The sequence below is a fragment of the Sebastes umbrosus genome, chromosome 3 (genome assembly GCF_015220745.1).
Source record: "Sebastes umbrosus isolate fSebUmb1 chromosome 3, fSebUmb1.pri, whole genome shotgun sequence".
In the NCBI taxonomy this organism is placed as follows: domain Eukaryota; kingdom Metazoa; phylum Chordata; class Actinopteri; order Perciformes; family Sebastidae; genus Sebastes; species Sebastes umbrosus.
The window spans coordinates 8,288,049-8,306,832 of NC_051271.1; the positions used below are offsets into that span (position 1 = coordinate 8,288,049).

The window sequence follows — 18,784 nt, forward strand, 5'->3', positions numbered from 1 at the left end:
GGGAAGAAAAACAGAAAAGAACAGAGGGATGAAGAGCAGGAGGAAGAGTTTTTTTTTTTTTTTTTTTTTAAAGTCTGTCTTGTTGAGATTTATTTCTTTTCCGTTCCATCTCGCCACTCCTCCGCTCCCATTGTCACTGGAGTAACTTGTGTTTCAGATAATTCAACTCTCCTCTCCTGTCCTCTCGGCTTCACTGCCCAACTGAAGTAGTTTTCATGGCTTATAAATTTTATAGAGAAATTTGTCTCAACAGTGCAGAGTCACTAATGACATCTGCAGCAGGGAAGGCCCGGTTTCCCCCGGAGGAAAGCAGGAGGAGCAGAGGAGGAGGAGAGGAGGAGGAGGAGGAGGGTCACGGCCCATTTCGGAGGAGTGGTAACTTAGTAATGGGGACTTGACAAAGGAATGTCGGGGGTGTGTGTGTGAAGGTCAAAGGTTTCCCACCTGCTTAGCATGGCCACGGTGCTGTGGTTGCTAATGAGCCCACAATAAAATAGTGTTGAGCGGAGCTTAAATTAAGCATTTACTGCCCAGGGAGGTGAAGCCACGGTGGTTCTGTGGATGCTGTTTTTTTTGTCTCTGGTGACGCATCCTGAAGTATTATTCCACTGTAGAGAAGAGTTTGGACTAATGACAGACGTTACACTAAAAAAATGTATCCAATATGTTTTGAATTGTGTAGTATTTATTTATGGAGATTAATAAGCTTGGGGAAGATTTTGGACACGAAAAGTTCACAAAAGAATCTTTGCCACAATTTCAAACTTTTCACATGATCTTCCTCAGGAGATGGATTTTAGCACTTTAAGTTTTATTTGTTTTGTCAGTGTTGGCTTGAATGAATAGAATAAACATTAAATCTTTTAAGTTTTAAAACAGCATGGATGAGAAGTTCTTAGAAGTGCTCAGATAAAATGGAAATTTGAACATCTGGGCAGCTCCACCTGCAGAGGAAGATCTTGTAATTCGATCGAAAGCTCCAGAATAGGGCTGCAACTAACAATTATTTTCATTGTCAATTAATCTGTCGATTGTTTTCTCGATTAATTGATTAATTTTTCAGTCTATAAAATGTAAAAAAAATTGTGAAAAATGTCAATCAGTGTTTCCCAAAGCCCAAGATGACGTCCTCAAATGTCTTGTTATGTCCACAACTCAAAGATATTCAGTTTACTGTCATAGAGGAGTAAAGAAACCAGAAAATATTCACATTAAAGAAGCTGGAATCAGAATTTTTGTCTTAAAAAATTACTGAAACCTATCAAAATAGTTTGTGATTAATTTAATAGCTGACAACTGATTGATTAATCGCTGCAGCTCTACTCCAGAACAGTTACTTAGTGGACTTTTTAGTGAAATTTTTGTCAACTGCTGTTTCCACGGTCAAGAATGAACTTTCAGTCTCAACAAAAGATGAAGCTGAAAGGGAGAAATTCCCAGAAAACTACCTGTATAAATAATTTCCGTCATATTTAAGACACTTCTGAGATGAGTGCGTCCAGATCGACGCATGCAAAGTGTGTTTTATTAGGGTGGAAACCATAAACATTTACGCAGTAGAAAGAAATCCAAGAGAGCATTCCGATCTCATCCCTAATCCAAGACTCATCTGCTTATCCTCAAGGTTGACTCAGTTCAATATGGGAAAACTTTCCAAAGCAAGGTGGGAGCGCCTTCTCCCACAGGGCTCTTCTTCACATTCTGTTGGTAGAAAATGTGTTTGGAAAAAAAAAAAGAAACAAGCGAGAAAGAAAGAAAGAGAAAGATGAGCCATTATGATGGTTGATGAAGATACCCAGTGTCTTCACGAAGGAGGAAACGCTCTCCGCCTTTTTCCTGCCTGAAGGGCCAAATTAACTCATCTAATCTTCTAATCATCTAATCTTCAAACACTGTTTATTTTCTCAGCTCACGGCCGCCAATCAGTGTTGGCCGACTGCATTCTGCTATAATACGACGGGTTTAAAATCTTTAGTTAACATTGTCGGGGCAGAGTGATTGCCTTAATTGCGAAGGCTGTGGGATTAGTATGAATCACGGTTATGGAGGAGCGTGAGTTAGCCCAGTGTAAGCTCCGTCTCATTGTCTCGCACTGACAGCGCCGGCCCATCCCTGTCAGCCTCGGGGCCAGCAACGCACAAGACGACCTGCCAGAAGTTAATGTGAACCCAAAACACTATGGATCTGCTAGGTCCCATAGAAACCAAACTCGCGGAGTAAACAGACTGGAGGTGATGTTTGACATAAGCAGGGAGAGCCCTTGTTTGGGGAAGATTTAGAGATCTGTCTCGCGTGTTTCCGATGCGCGTTCCCCTCCGTGAAAGCGCCGTTTGTGGATGTGTGAGGCGGAGGAGACAGGGTTAGGTAATGGCTGGATGTAAAACAATAGACGGGGGGAGAAACCTTATTATACTTGGCTTTGACAGCCAGGTTGATGGCGAGGAGCTGCGCTGCGGTTGCAGACCATTGCACAATTGATTCGCAGCTAATACTTGAGGAGGAGGAGGAGCCTCAAAACGTTCACACTGTGATTATCAGATCAGACGCTGATGGCAGAAAGAAACGTCCGCCACTTGTTTCAGTAATCCGCCTTTACTTTGAAAAGGAAACATTGCTCCATCAGTCAAATCCATTTACACACACCGTTCCCACTCATAGCCCCGTCGATATAAACCAAACTTTTGGACTGAATTTTGGTCTTCCTGCTGAGGAATCTGTAAATCCAGTTAGTTCCAATCATCATCACGCTCAGGATGGATCTATTGCTAACGTGCCACCACTGCATCCGTTCACACACGAGGTTCCTTGAGCCAACACTGTCAGCTCATGTGTAATAGAAACGTACGCGATGCATTCAAGGGTCTGGCCAACAGTAAACTATCCTGTTAGATTGCATTATGTTGTCGCACAGCGGAGCGTTGTTTTGGGCTAAAGCTTGCGTGGATGCTGCTCCGAGCATCGCATCGCTCCTAAAGCTGTCAGTCCCTCACGCTATTAAGACAGCTGCTCTTAGTGGGTATTGTTCGGCGTGGAGCTATGGGGACCTGACAGGCCTGAGGAATCTTTTTTTCCACCCTAAAGGGCCTTTCACTTCTATAGCCCTGAATAGGACCTGCCAATGTCATCCTCCACCCATGGCATTTTTATGGCATAGCTGACATACACACAACGCACTCTCGTCAGCCCCTCCGTGGCTCTAGCCGGGCTCCCTTTATTCCCGCACTGTATGTCAGCCGGTGTTTTTTCCCATAGACATGAATTGGAGGAGATCTTTTCCAGGCAGCGCCACTTTATCTTGGAATTACTCACGCAAACACTCGCATGGAGACACGCACTCTGAGAGTGACGGGCGCACAAATAAAGACAGATGGGCAGAGAGAATCTCTCTCACGCAGGTGCACACGCTTTCACACACACACGCACTCACACCTTCTCACACGCACACACACACACACACCACTCAGACAAAAGAGCCTTGATTACTCAGCAAATGGATGCACCACTGATCACAGGCCGGCCCTTTTACAAACTGGCCTATTATGCGGTCTCAGCGTGGGGTGGAAGTGTTGCAGGGGCCCGAGGCAGAGTGGCTGAGGAGGGCTGAAGGACCGTGTGTGTGTGTGTGTGTGTGTGTGTGTGTGTGTGTGTGTGTGTGTGTGCACACTCGCACTAAGGCTGAGAAGTGCTCCCATGCTGCGCTGCCTAACGAGAGGGCAGGTCAGCCATTAAATGGGCACTAATGCGGGAAATTGGAGGCCATTAGGCCTTTCTTTGTTGTTGTGCCTCTGTGTGGCTAGTTAGACTCTTGAAAAAGGAAAGGCCTTATTAGCCCCCACATGAAGACAGAGAGTGAATATATGGGCCATTTAGCTCAGCATGGAGCGGGCCGGCCTGCTGCTGGAGGCTGCTGCTGCTGCAGACTATAAGGCCGTGTGCATATGAATGTAATGTACATTTGAAATGGTGTTAATGTGTCAACGGCTTTATGATCACATTTCACTTTGTTTGTAAATGTTTGCAGGCTCGTAGGACAGTAGGAAAATAGTCTTATCAGGCGTTTTGTTTTCTACTGGACATAAACAACTTCAGCTTCCCTTCAGGAGATTGCACTACTACTGTATACATGGTCTATCACAGAGAGTGGAATTTAATTCCAATACAAATCAGGCACAAAAAACACTTAAAGATCTTTCAGTAACCAATTAAAACAATGGATGGTTAATGCATACACATGTCAGCACTAAACTCTCTTTTGCTGCTTCTATCTATATGTCTTGCTTGTCTGAAGTCATTTTATATAAATGTCACTACTGCTTCTAACAACTGTCTGTCCTTTTCCAACATCTAAACTGCATGCCCTCTGATATGTTTTTGTTCTGATGTATTTTCTGTAACACCTTGGACAGTGACAACAGATGAAAATAGCCTTTTAGCCCAATTCTCATATTTTTTTATACCATGTGTATTTATTAATTTGCACTGTCCCTTCTCAAATAAACTAAAACTAAAGCTAGCTTTATTCTACCTCCAACAAATTACAAATGTAATCAAATACCCGCAAGGTTAGGGTAAAAGAAAATGTATCCCATGTAAGTCCTATTTTTTTAGAGAGCACATTTTTCCCCTATTTACCAACATTTTCAAATATATTCATTTTATGGATTGAAAATGCCAGCTTTATGTGTATCCGAGGCCAAACAGAGAGACAAATTAGACCTTTACAAACGTACATGCATGGACTGAGTGTCCTGCTTCAGTACTGCAAGACTTTCTAAACTTATAAATGACAATGACGGAAAATCAGTGCAGTAACTGTAAAAAGTTGGATTTTTTTATGAAGAAAGCTTTTATCAGAGTGCCTTTTTCAATTTGTCCTGGAGTTGAAAACTGATATTCACGCAGGAAAATAAAAGCAGAGATTGTAGAAATTACAAATATGAGTACAGACAAATAAGAGAAAATCTTTTTAAAAATGTGCATAATAATATCAATAAATAAAGAGCAATTACACAATTTTGACTAATGCCGGTATAGCAGTTTAATTGCTGCAAATATTTGTTTTTCTCTACTTTGTGAAAAAAATATGTCCTTTTTCATAATATTTTCTGCATTACATTGTTTGGTTAAATACTGTAAATACTGTATACTTGTGCTGTATAGATATGGAGTTGTGCCGTGCTCTGTTGGTATTTACTCTGCAGTATACAGTAAATCCGTTGCTTAACATTAACCTTCGCTCCGCTTGCTAATAGCTTCATGAGGGATCCCTGCTCGCACTGAGGCGAGGCGGTTCTCACCGCTCTTTAATTGCGTCGGTCGGATAATCAGACACATTTTATCACCCACTGACAGAACACGCTCCGTAGACTCTGCCTGCGCTGGGAATTGCATAATTTGACCAAAATATGAGAAAACATCCGAGTGTTAAATTATGAACTAAAGAAAAGTAGAAATAGATAAACAGCTTGACTGATGCGTAAAAAAAGGTCAGACTGGCGTGTAAAGGCTGCAAGTTGACGGCGAATGGAATCTGTCCAGTGGAAATCAGTCCTCGCCGCATATTTAATGTGCCTTTGATAACCCTGCAAGGACTGATGAATATTCTGTGTGACTTGATCTCAATTAGCCAAGTCTCCTCGAGTCAGGCCTGGGATTTAACAAGCAGTATACGCTGATCTCCTTCCCTCCGTCTGTCCACCTCATCTCTACTTTTCCCAGCTTCCTTATCGCTCTATATATTTCCCTCTCTCTCTCTCTAACTCTCTCATCCTTGGTACAGTGTCTGTGGCAATCTGCTTATTAAAAATACAGCGGCTGTGAAACATGGCCTTCTTTGGGAGCAGCTGAGATCCAGAGTTTAGTCGGGGTCATTAGAGAGCGAGTGAAGAGGGCTAGAGGGCTCACAGGGGGCTGAAGTGCTGCGGCTAATTGGCTGCAATAAAGGAATTAAATTAGCCTGATATAATCTCTGCAGCATCCTCCTCTCCTTTCCCTCTTCCCACTCACTCCTCGCTCCATCAGCCCGTATAGTTTCACGGCATTCCCAGGGTGCTCCCCAATACACACTGACCAGTGTTGACCTTAAACTCCCCACACACTTCACACATCCTCCATGACACCAGCATAATCTCTCTCTCTCTCTCTCCCACCCTTTTCTTTGTTTGTTCTCTGAATTTTTTCGGAAACTCTCACCCTTCGCTCTGTGCAATTTGCAGCATTGTGTTTCAGCAGAAATGAGCAGATGAAAAGGAAATTGTTGGCTAATTGTTGCTGAAGAAACGTCATGAAATCTGAAAGGGTATACTTTGTGAAAGATGTGTTGACCTTTTAGGATGAGTACCTTCCTGTTTGCTGGATTTCAACACATTTCTATTTGTTTCATATTGCCATAATAAAAAGTAGCGGTTTGTTTTTGTCTCGTAGGAGTTTGGTTTTCTATTTATCCTAATTTCAGAAGTTTACGGATCTTGCAAAAGCCGTTGAAAATTTGACAATTTACCATCATTGCTACGTTTGCTTTTTAACCCGTGTTGAAAGTTTTATTTGTGTGATGGAGTGATGTTTTTCTTCAGATTAAATATGAGTAATATGTGGTGAAAACATGCCATTTAGCTGTGTTTTAGAAAGAGGAGCTGATTGTATATCGAAGGGGAAAAGAACACACATTTCGTCTGTATGAAGATAATTTACTGCAATTTGTACAGCAATTAAACATATTGTGGCAACAACTAATGACAGACAAATGATTTGCGTGTTTAAAAAGGATTACTTGAGCTGGTACAGTAAATGGTAAATGACATTTATATAGAGCCATAATTGCATCTAAGGATGAGCACTCCATATATCATCTCAATCCCTCAATTGTCCTCAATTAGCTCTCATTTTATTTGGAAATTCCCGTCTTTATCCCGCCAGTGTCTGGATCAACAAACACAAAGAAAGAAAGCCGTATTGTTCTAATTTATAAGAGGCTAAATAAACTGTTTCCATGAAACAGATTTATTGGTTGATATGGAACAGAGAGCAAAATATACAGTGGTTACTGTTATTTCACATCACTCTGTGTTTTGGTTCAACAGTTATTATGGAGGCTTTTTTTTTAAAAAAAGTCAAATTCATCAGTTGTTTTGGGAGAAACAGTCATTATCAGAGATGGGCGATCAGTTCTTCAGAGTGAAATTCCACCGTCTGTGAATCACATCTTCAGTGTGTGGTCCGACATCAGTCTAGCAAGACGACTGAAGTCACAATAACGTTTTTAAATCGCTCCTCCCTGATAAAATATCAACACAGAATTAATCTGGCCACAAAATGATTGTTTGGGATGTCTGCGCTCAACAAGAAATCCCAGACAATAAAAGGATAATATCAGTGGGTTTTTTTTTTGTCACTTTGTGCCAATTGTTGTTATTCTACTTATTGTAATTCTTCTGGCTAGATACTTATAACATAAATATCTGAGCTCATTTGCTGTCATTCTTCCTTGTACGGTATAAAAAAACAAAACAAAAGGATATGTTTTATTATGTCAAGCATGAAACTAGATTTGGCTCTTCCAAACATTCACTCACTTTTAAGATTTTATATACAAATCATATGATATGAGTTTATAAAATATGATGCATTTTGCTGATACCTTTACTTGTAATGGATTATTTTTAAAATGTGTTATTGCTACTTTTAGGATACTTAAGAATCGGCTATCAATAACTTGACTCCTACAGGAAAAATTGAGAGTCTTCTGCAAGAAATAGTCCCTAACGACTCTGTTGCTTTACAAAAGTAACTTTACTTTACTTAAAGGGTAACTTCAGTATTTTTCAACATGGGAAAAAATAAATATTTTCCCATGTTTTTGTGCCTAAATGACTATGATGATTTCTGAAATTGGTCCAATATTGAGGCAGAGGGCTGATGACGGCAGCTGCTCACAGGCTGCAATGTAATCCTATTGGGGCAAGCTGGCACTATCATTTACATCCACTAAAAGTGCTTGTTTTGGCCATGACAGGCTCAGATTGTTATTATAAGCGTCTGACATTATGGTCATAGCAAAAACAAGCACTTTTAGTGGTTTCATAGACGCTGCTCACTTGCCCTCACAGTTCGTTTCGTGGCTGCCGGTTACAGCGCTCTCTCTCAATACTGGACCAATTCGAAATTTTTTGTCCCCATTAGTCACTTAGGGCACTTTCACAAGCCATAATCTGTTGGCTAATCCGAATCAAGAGATGTCATAGGGTCCTGTTTGAAAAAGACCAAAGCTACCCTGTAAGGAACCTTTGTCAGCCAAGGAAGCAGTTAACTTGACACCAGTATTCTCCTTGAATTGCCTTCATGGCGTTAACGTATTGTCCCTCTGTGAGTCACATGAACACAGACATACACACATCAGTTGCTCACACACTGGATCTCTGAAATGTATCCACGTGGGGTTTGGTGTGCAACACACATCTGATGTTGGGCTATGTCAAGCAGCAAACGTCCCAAACTTTCCCGGCATGTGGTTTGTTATGTTTCCCCATCGACCCCCAGAGAGAGCAGGCTGCTGGTTAGAGGGCCAGAGGGCAGCTCATCCGAGCGCTGTGAATCCAGCTTGGTACTCTGTATGTGTGTGTGTGTATAAATATATGAGGCGGATATAAAGAGGGATGCTTTACAGACTGCCATGATTTAATTTAATGCACCATACAGTATAGAGGGGGGGATCAAGCTGTTCCAGATATTTTGGGGCACAGTTTATGAAAACATTTGCAAAAATAAGTCATAGTGAATATATACATCTTTAAACTTTCTCTCTCTCTCAGAGGACATCCGATATTTTTTTTCATTTTCTCTTGAGGGGGGTTTTAGAAGTTAATCTGATTACTTTTGGGGGCGCTCACAGGATTAAAAGTAAACTGTTCATGTGTAGACTCCCCTTGGTGTTTGTTTAAAAGCAGAATAGCAGAGCTCCTGCAGGTCTCCTGCTCGCTGGCGGCGGTGTTGGGTTTTGGTTTTCTGTCCTGTTTGGGTGAGCGGTGGAGGTGACGGCAGCGGGGAGGCTGACATCTCCTGAGAGCTGCCTGACCTGACCTCACAAAAAGACCGGAAATTTCTATTTGATGAGAATGTTGACGACAGTATTGTCTCATATGGTCTGATAAGGCACAAAAAAATACTTTTCAAGTTTCTCTTGTCTTCATATGTTTGGGGTAATGAGCAGCCAGAAGTGTGTGGATTTAGAGCGAAAGTGGCAGATCAGTTGCTCGAGTGTCTCTAGAACAAATCAAGGATGTGACCGACATCACTCAATTACCAGACTTATCGTAAGTACGATGAGATTAACCTCAACCTCCAGCTCTGTTGCTTGAATTTTCTCTCTAATTAGCCGAGGGAAGGCCGCCTCCGTGCTGCTACGAGACTGAGGTCAGTTGATAGTTGCTGGGAACCACTCAAAGAAACTAATTAGCCAACTTTTCCAAAAACGCACTCAGACGCTGCTCCGAGGCCCCGTGTTTCCTTGGATGAGCGGGAAACAGCAACACCATATAAACAAATCAGCTTCCTGTCAAATTCTGCAGTTGTTGGAGGCCAAAACAGCTGCGAGACTCATTACAGTGGCGGTGCAGTGGCGGTGCACATTACAGGAGGTGTTGAAAAGCTTTGGGTAAGCTTAGCTTTATCCAGCTAATTCAATTACTCTTGTTTTAAAGGTATCAGTTCACACTTCTTTTTACTGCTCACCTGGGGGGGCGGTTACAGCCGCCCACCGACTCGCTAATCCAGCCTGAAGCAGTTAACTTGATTGAAAACAGACCAAACATTTGAAGGCGTCCTATAAGGTAAAGGTAGTCTTTGCTAACGTAATTTTACAAAGCTACTCAAATTGTGATGGATTTAATATGTGTTACACAACAAAAATATTTTGTTTAAATAAATAAAATGTTTTTTTTCATGCAATTTCTTTCTTGTTTTTATAGTTGATCCATTTATTCTTCTCATATTAACACATAGATGGAATATTTAATCACATGAAGCTGGGAGCAAACTGGTCTTTAAAGTGCACCTGGTGCACTCGGCATGCGTCTGTGTGTGTGTGTGTGTGTGTGTGTGTGTGAATGGTAGCAGTAGCTTTTGTTTGCTGTGAAGGTGTGTGAGCTGATTGCTTGGCTGAAATAAACTACAGCTCAGCTTTTGTGTCTCCTCTGAAGGGCAGAAACCTGCTGGTTGTAAAGAGCAGGCGTGAGGAATGTGTGTGTGTGTGTGTGTGTGTGTGTGTGTGTATGTGTGTGTGTGTGTGTGTGCAGCAAAGGTCCTCTTTGCCATTATTTGGTCCTGTAATCACAGCGATCCTCCTGAAAAGAGATGGCAGGTATTTCAGCAGCTACAGAGAGCAGGTTTCCTGTTCATTCTCAATGTGTCTTGGTGTCTTTTAGGAGAATGACACAGAGGAAACGTCCACTTCCACTTTCTAGTTGAGGGACCAATATAATGCCGTGTGTTTTTTGTTCAATGGGATAAAACAATAACAAAAAGAAAGCCTCATATTTAGTTCTCGGTAATTTTAGAAGTGATGGACTAGTTTTAACTAAATATTTGTATCTCCCTCTCAAATTATCTCAGCGGTTGCTTCTGACAGACATGTTTTATGTCAGTGTGGTCCAGTTTAAGTTTGCTTTAGGCTGCAGCTGCTGCTTCAGAATCAAAGCACGATGTGGGAATTTTAATAAAACCTCTACCACGGTATCAATCTTTTTAATCTTGACGGAGAAGATGCTGTCATTTTGATTTAAAAAACTCACAGTCAAACTCACAGATTTCCTGCCAGGAGTGAATTTATCAAACATGCGTTTGTTCTCTTGCCTTGACACAAAGGTGTTTCCACAACACAAGAAACTGAACATCAGAAACAAGCTGACATTCATACTTAAATAGGTAGGAATGTATTTGTGGTTGATGGCAAATCTAACCAGGAGGTCTTATGGAATTCTGTGGAACGGTGGAAGTCAGACGACCAAGGCCTGTCAACCTCGGTATACACAATACAACGATTTATCTAATAACATCCATGAGAATAGGTGTCTTAGAGTGATCAACATGTTACATTAAGAAGAGGTTATGTGACAAAAATGATAAGGCTGTACTCCACCAAAGAAACATCATACGTTTATTGGAAATAAGTCAATAAAAAAAAAGCATAAAAAACGACTAATCGAATAAAGAAATCTTAGTTGACTAAGATCAAAACGACCGATTATTCGACTAATCGACTAAAAGGAGGCAGCCCTAATTCAAATTAATACCACTCTAAAACTGAAAACGTTTATTGATGATTATTTGCTTTATGATAATCACTGAATGGAGTACGTTATGACGGACACATAGGGCGATGCATACGAGTGCTATAATACGTTATATATTAAAATGAATTAATAGCAAAGAAGTCTTGTTGAAGGAAAAGGTGTCACTGGGGTATTTGCTCATGACTGACAGCATATTGTTATCTTTAAACAAAAGCTGATTTTTCGCCTGATATGAAAGCAAACCATGACTAGATAACACCGAGACGTCTGAACGACAAGCGGTTGTTTTAGAACGCCGCAGGAAAAGCTGATAAGCTCACGCCAGACAAATTGGCTTACAAATCTTCAATTGTTTTCTAATTAAATGTGCTTTAATTTGGACAAGGCCTTGATGATGTCATTTATAAAACAGTCTTGCGCTCATGAAACACTTGGAATTGCGCCAACACTAACATTTTTTCCAATGTGTGAGGGGGTATTGTGTGAACAAGCTTGCATCACGCCCAATGTCAGTGAGTTTAGATAAAGTGCTTCTCACTCGTCCCCATTATCTGACATAATACCTTATGAAGCCTGATACCGTCAGACACAATGTGGCCCCCTGCTCCACACCTTCACATCCAGCTTGTATAATACTGTCTCTTCTTCAGTATCCAACATGCCTTCCAGGACAACATTATTCTCACCGCCGCCGTGTAGTCCGGTGGGCCAGAATTCCCCCTGTCTTCATTTAGGAAGGGCGTGAAACAATCTTTGTAGTGTAACGGAGACGTGTCTGCAGGTCTGAGACCAAGCACTGATCCTCCACTACACTGATCTCTATCACCTGCAGGCGGGCGCAGAGATAGCTTTCACCAAGCGTGGCCCAGAATCACAGAGAGAGGCTGAACCTGCCCTCTGGCATTTTTTTACAGGCTGGATTGACAGCCAGCTCAGTGACACAGATTATTACGGAGCTGTCTAAACAGGGAAGAATTGAATCCATAGTGTTATCAACTGATCTCTGTGGCTAAAATAAATACCAATTTAGCCACAAAATATCTATGGATGAAAGAGAATGCACTTTTATGGCCTCAACATCTTTTATAATCTCAACAGTTTTGTGCAGAGACACACACTAAGGGGTTGTGGCTATCATCAGTGGGCTTCAGGGGGTTTCCAGTGGAGCCAGGAAGGAACGCTGAAAGGCTAACAACATGAGTCATGCACAGGTGTAAATCTAGCTTAAGACGACAATGGAAACAGCAGATCTTTGTCACTTTAAGGAAAGGATAGGTGTAAATCCAGTCAGGTGAGTCTACAGGACACGAGAGTAAAGGTGGTCGTTTTTACCCGAATCTAGGGGTTGACACAATACCAGAAATATAGTAGTCGATACCAATACCAGCGGAATTCCACGACTCTCGATAATGAATTCGATACCACGGAAAATAACAAAAGTAAAACTATAAATCCCATGTACTTCAACATAATCCTCTCTGTATTATCTAGTTTATTTTGCTGTGAAAACATCTCCTTCAAACAACTGGATTTATTCAAGTTTCTCGCCAAAAACGACACATCATGATAACGTTAGAATTTTCCCTCATCCATTTTTTCCTGAATAGCGCCTGAACGCATCCTAATGTAAATCAATGGCACATCCCGATTTCAACACAGATATGTTGTTCGCAATGTAGCATTATCAGGGGAAAAAATAGGGTGCGTCTCCTAGACATGTCGATAGTGAGTTTACTGCATCCAAAACACATTTTTATCATCCCTAAGACGACGGGACGCCATTAGTCTCAAGCCCCGACAGTATTTATGGTACCTGCGGTACTGTAGAAAAATGATTACAGTCACATTTTTTTTAATTATGGCATCGACTTGGTACCAAAGTATCGGTTCTCATGACATTAGTGCTTTGTATTTAGCATGAATCTGGCGATACGATACGTATCATGATACAGGGAAAACTGTTATAGTATGAAGAACACACTGTCATATGCATACAATCTGAGTAAAATAGATAGTGTTTTTGAGAATCAATACAGTATAACAAAACATAAACGCAATACTCGATATATTCTTACACCCCTGCCATGTACTTGGTTACTTGCAAGAATTGAGTGAGAGTTCATCTTTGCTTGTAAACTATATAAACTAACTTTTTATATATAACTGTATAAAATCGATGGATACAATATCACAAAATATCGCAATACTCAATATTTTCTTACACCTCTACATGGCATCCCTACATGAATCTACTCAAGGCGAAGCACATCTTATTTTCCCAGAAAATATAATGGAAATATCATCATCTTCTGGTCTTGTGGCATTAAAAGTCTTGAGTTGTTTTTTTTTGCATTGCAGTCATGACATACTGAGGCTTAAGACCAACAGTGTGAAGCAGGCAGGGAGAACAAGCAGGCACAGATCACTAATTAAACCCCTGCTGTCCTGCAGGAAACACAGAAAGCCAAGTCACTACTGATAAGGCACCGAGCTGCTAATGTGTGTGTGTGTGTGTACTGTATGTGTATTTTAGAAAAGATATTGTAATTAGGTCCTTGGAGTAGAGAGAAGGAGTCTCGGGGGTCCTAAACAGACACACACATCCAGAAAAACACACTCACACACACCAGTGAGACGCCAGGTTGAGGGATGCTGAGGGAAGTGAGAGCTCCTGCATTATGATGGGCAGATGATGAAAAGAGCCGTGTGAAGAGGTGGTGCAGAAAAACACGGACAGATGAACCAACCAGGGGACCCCAGTTGGACCCAGATAACCATACACACATACACACACACACACATACACAGTACAGTATGTATGTAGAGCCACAAACTGTATGAGAAGCGCTGCTGTTAATAATGCATGAATGTGTCTGTGGAGGTGGTGGAGGACCGGTGTCTCGGACGGCCGGCCTTAATGAAGTTGGGCATGTCTGCCTCACTCGACTCCGCTGCCAGAGAGTCATGAATAAACATCAGCTGGCTAATTAAACTTAGCGCTGGCAACTGTACTCATCAGTAAACAAGCGGCAGCGGCGGCGAGGGGTCTCGCGCATGCTCACAGGGATACGCAGAGAGAGGAGGAATGGTAATACCAGGCCTTCACTTTCTGTTTAGTACAGTTTGGACTCTGGAGAGCAGGCGAGGACGCCGAGGCGAAGAGCTCTAGAAATGAAAAGGGAGTGATGAGTAGAGTTAGTAACTGAAGAGAGGTAGAAAAAGGACGCAGTGTTTGACCTCATTATCAGAGGACTTTCTCACCTTCCCTCAGACTCAACTCAGATTTCAGTCTTATAAACACAGACAAATGATTCTGGGAACGACAATAATTTATTGCGGTCACAGAAAACACTCTGATCTGATTGTCTACGAAGTGACTACGATTAAACTTAAAAAGGTGTAATTATATTGGACTTATTTCCACTGCCAAGGTGTCAAGACATCATTGTACATTATCACATACCAGTAGGGTAGTAGTATTACTTACTGGCATAAAGGCATTGTTTTTCATCTGTGTCAATTCAGTAATAATAAGAAAATAGGACAATATTGAGCGCCTCGGTAGCAGAGTGGTTACAACGCATGCCACATTACCGCAACATCCCATCCTTTGTTGCATGTCATACCCCTCTCTCTCTTTCTCCCCCCATTTCCAATATCTGTCTCTAGACTGTCAAATAAAGGAATAAATGGCGAAAAAAGGAGAATATGTAACATTATTGCCTCTACCTGAGAGTTGAGGTGCTCTAAAGGGATACCTAGAGGATTTTAAACTCTCAAAAAGGGTCACATGAGCATGGACAGATTACCAAACGGGACTACTGGGCACAGGCCCAGCGGCCCAAAAGGTTAGGGGGCCCCTGGGCATGAGCCTCTGTTTGAAGTTACTGCTAACATTTCTTGTTGGAAAGTCACACAGTGGCCACAAAGAGACACAAAACGACCAAAACGAGACACAAAAACAAAACGAGATGCAAAACGACTACAAAGAGATGTAAAACAACCAAAAATGTGTCTCTTTGAATCTGTGGCTCTTGCAGGTTGTTCTCATACACCGTCCGTAGCTATACCTACGAAATGTAATGCACTGTAATTCATAAATATCACACAAAATCAATTCAATAATAATCCATAATAATTGTGAATGAGGAAGTATAAAGAGCAGTGAATGCCGCATACGGAGGAGGAGGAGCCGAAATTGACGCTGGACATTCATAGGAAAACGCACGAAAATTGAGGAATAACTTTTTTTTTAGCTCAGCTATAACATATTTAAAGCAGGTTCAATAAAACCATCATTTACCAACTATTAGTCTGTCATCGATAACTGGAACAAATTCTGCAGTAACCTTTTTGTTTCACACCGATTTAACCTCTTTGCATCCTGTTTTATTCCCTCCGCAGCCTGTAACTGTAACCTTCACGCCCGAAGGTGTCGTTTCAACATGGAGCTGTACAAGCTGTCGGGGAGGAAGAGCGGAGGAGTCTGCCTCAACTGTCGCCACAACACGGCCGGACGCCACTGCCACTACTGCAAGGAGGGCTACTACCGAGACCTGTCCAAACCCATCTCACACAGGAAAGCCTGCAAAGGTACCGTGCTCTCTCTCTTTTCTGGCCAGGGAAAGATTTTAATACAACTTCAATATCTGATTAAATGAAAAAAGTTCTGAAATATCGCTCTTCGAAATTTCATCCGAGATGCATAGTAACACTTGCATACGCAATACCAGCTACTACTGGGATTATTTAGCTCTGATAGGAAACAGTTTTAGATGAATTACAGGAAGTGGGGGGAGCCAGCAGTCTTTTCATTCCTGAGCCTGTCTCGCCCTCATCTCCCTCTCTGTCGGCGGAGATGAGTTGGGGGTCTGTTGGGATTGTGGAGGTCGTGGCGGTATGGGGCGGGTCGGGCTGGGTGTTCCCTCATCGACAGCTGAGTTATTTGGCTTCGTTCGGGGGTGGGAGGTTGGGGGGTGGGGGGTGAGAGAGGGGATGACAGGACAAGCAAAACAAACAGAGCGGAGGTGTGAAGTGATCCCCGGTGCAGGTCAAAGACGAATGAGAAGGAAGATCGGTGGAAGGGCTGCAGGACGAAGAGAGAAGAAAAGGGGGGGGGGGGGGGTAAAGCAGGTTGAGAGGGGTGGCAAGGGAGTGAAAGATGGGAGGGAGGGTGAGGAGAAGAGGAAGAGGAGGAGGACAAGAAGAACACACCCCCACACAGGTGTGCTCACAACTCACTGCTGGATGAATCGCCTGCCATCAGCCCTCACCGTAGCTAATAAGGGTCAAAGAAAGAGAGGAGGAGGAGGAGGAGGAGGAAGAGGAAGAGGAGGGGGGGTGACTGAAAAGAGAGAGGGTATATTTTCTCACCTCTTCTATAGCTGCAGGGAAAGATAACAGGAGCTGAATCCCTGTGCAAACAAGCCCAGAGACACCTCAGAGTCGCTTCGTATGGACACACACACACACACACAGAAATACACGCATACCTTGTTTGAGGGATTCAGAGCGCTCACTTCCAAAGAGGAAATATTAGCCGCCTGCTGACAGTTTAAGCCAGAGTTTTCTCACATCATTCACCAGGGAGTAAATAAATAAACTGACCAATCAGTCAGTTTGACAGAAGGCATGTCTGAAGAGTAAAACAGCTGCAAAAGAATCCGACATTCAGACAAAGACAATGGTCTGTAAAGATGAATTACATTTACTCACGACTAATACATGACCTCTGCAGATAGAGCATGTGCCACCATGACACGCTTCACGCCGCTGCAACAAAAACATTCATCCGACTAATGCAAGAGAACGTCGCACATTCGGTGTCATTAAATTCCTGACATCCAGCGACCACATCGAGCACGTTTCGTTCTCTGCATGAACACAAATTCATAACAAAAAGCTCTGACAAATGCATTTGATTCTCCTCCTCTTCCAGCAGCCGCTCATGAGCTATGTTCTTAAAGTGACATTAACACCTTCCGCGGCTTTGGGCCCATTCTCCTGTCGAGCAGGAATGCAAACACACATTCATCACGACGGGACGTTGTGTATCATTAACCCCTATCCTCCGCTGTGTCTACCAGGCTGGCTAATTGTGGAGATGAAACCTCGCTTTTTTTTTTTTTGTTGTTCTTACATCCCTTTCTCATGTGTCACAGACTTGATTCTTTCAGCATCCCATCACTCACTTTCATGGGGGGTTTGTTGCTCGTCACAGGAAAAAAAAAAAGTTAGATGCCTCAAGGTCCTGCTGTGCATTTCACCACAGAATTAAGAACTGTGAAATCTGTTTACTTGCAGACAAAATATACAGTTTACAATATACAGTAGACAAAATGTAGAGCATAAAAGCATAATAGATACTGCTAATTAGGAAGATCTGTGCCAAAATGCAGCAAATGTTTTATCCTATTCTTATTAGGGCTGTCAATCGATTAAAATAGTTAATTGCTATTAATTGCATGATTGTCCATAGTTAATCTCGATTAATTGCAATTTTTTTTATCTGTTCAACATGTACCTTAAAGAGAGTCAAGTAGTTCATACTCTTATCAACATGTGAGTGGGAAAACAAGCTTGCTTTATGGAAATGTATGTATATATTTATTTATTATTGGAAATCAATTAACAAAAATGTACATAAAAGTGTGTCAGTGTGCTGACTTGATTATGACTTGCCCCAAAACTGCATGTGATTATCATAAAGTGGGCATGTCTGTAAAGGGGAGACTCGTGGGTACCCATAGAACCCATTTTTATTCACATATCTTGAGGCCATGACAGATTTTCCTCGCCAAAATTTAGGGTAGGTTTGGAGCATTATTTAGGCGCCTTACTGACAAGCTAGTATGACGTGGTTGGTATCTTTTTCTAGTTTCATATGATACCAATATCTTCACTCTAGCTTTAAAACTTAGCCCGCTACAACCTAAAAATCGCAAGTTGCGTTAATGTGTTAAAGAAATTAGTGTCATTAAAACTAATTTACGCGTTATTATCCCGTTAACTTTGACAGCCCTAATTCTTATATTCATGTCTGGTAAATAATTAAATCATATTTGACTTAGGTATTGATGGTATAATTTGTCATTATACCAAATTTTCTCCACATTTATAAATGATGGATAGTTTCGCAAACAAATGATTAATCCAGCATATTTACGATGTTTACAGGCTGCTTTTCATTACTCCTTTATTGCTTCCACTGGTGAGTGTCTCAGTCTGCTAGCAGCCACTGACATGAGAGACCTTGGAAACGAGCAACGTTTGGGTCACCAGATCAGAACAAATCCATGAATGGTTTTGCTGTAGAGCCAAATTAAAGCAGAGTGAAAACCCCCTCAGAGTTCATGTAACGATAAAATGTTTTTCACCATGACTGGAGAACAGCCTGCCTGGAGTGAGATAAATCAGTTTCTACTACTGATGTGGAAATCTGCTCTCATACGACGTCGATGACTCATTTGATGTTAGGAAACTTTGGTTAAATGAGTCAT

General features: G+C 41.8%; 2 protein-coding genes across 5 annotated transcripts in view; one reads left to right on the forward strand and one right to left on the reverse strand.

Annotated features, from left to right (window-relative positions):
* The window catches only part of pik3r5 (phosphoinositide-3-kinase, regulatory subunit 5), an 87,994-nt gene that overhangs the window by 56,931 nt on the left and 12,279 nt on the right, over window positions 1-18,784 (reverse strand). The gene's annotated exons all lie outside the window — the stretch shown is intronic.
* The window catches only part of ntn1a (netrin 1a), a 71,335-nt gene that overhangs the window by 22,832 nt on the left and 29,719 nt on the right, over window positions 1-18,784 (forward strand). For all 3 annotated transcript variants that reach the window (XM_037765002.1, XM_037765001.1, XM_037765003.1), the window contains one exon: window positions 15,690-15,878. In XM_037765002.1, coding sequence (XP_037620930.1) covers window positions 15,690-15,878 — 189 coding nt within the window. The remainder of the gene's footprint in view (window positions 1-15,689; window positions 15,879-18,784) is intronic.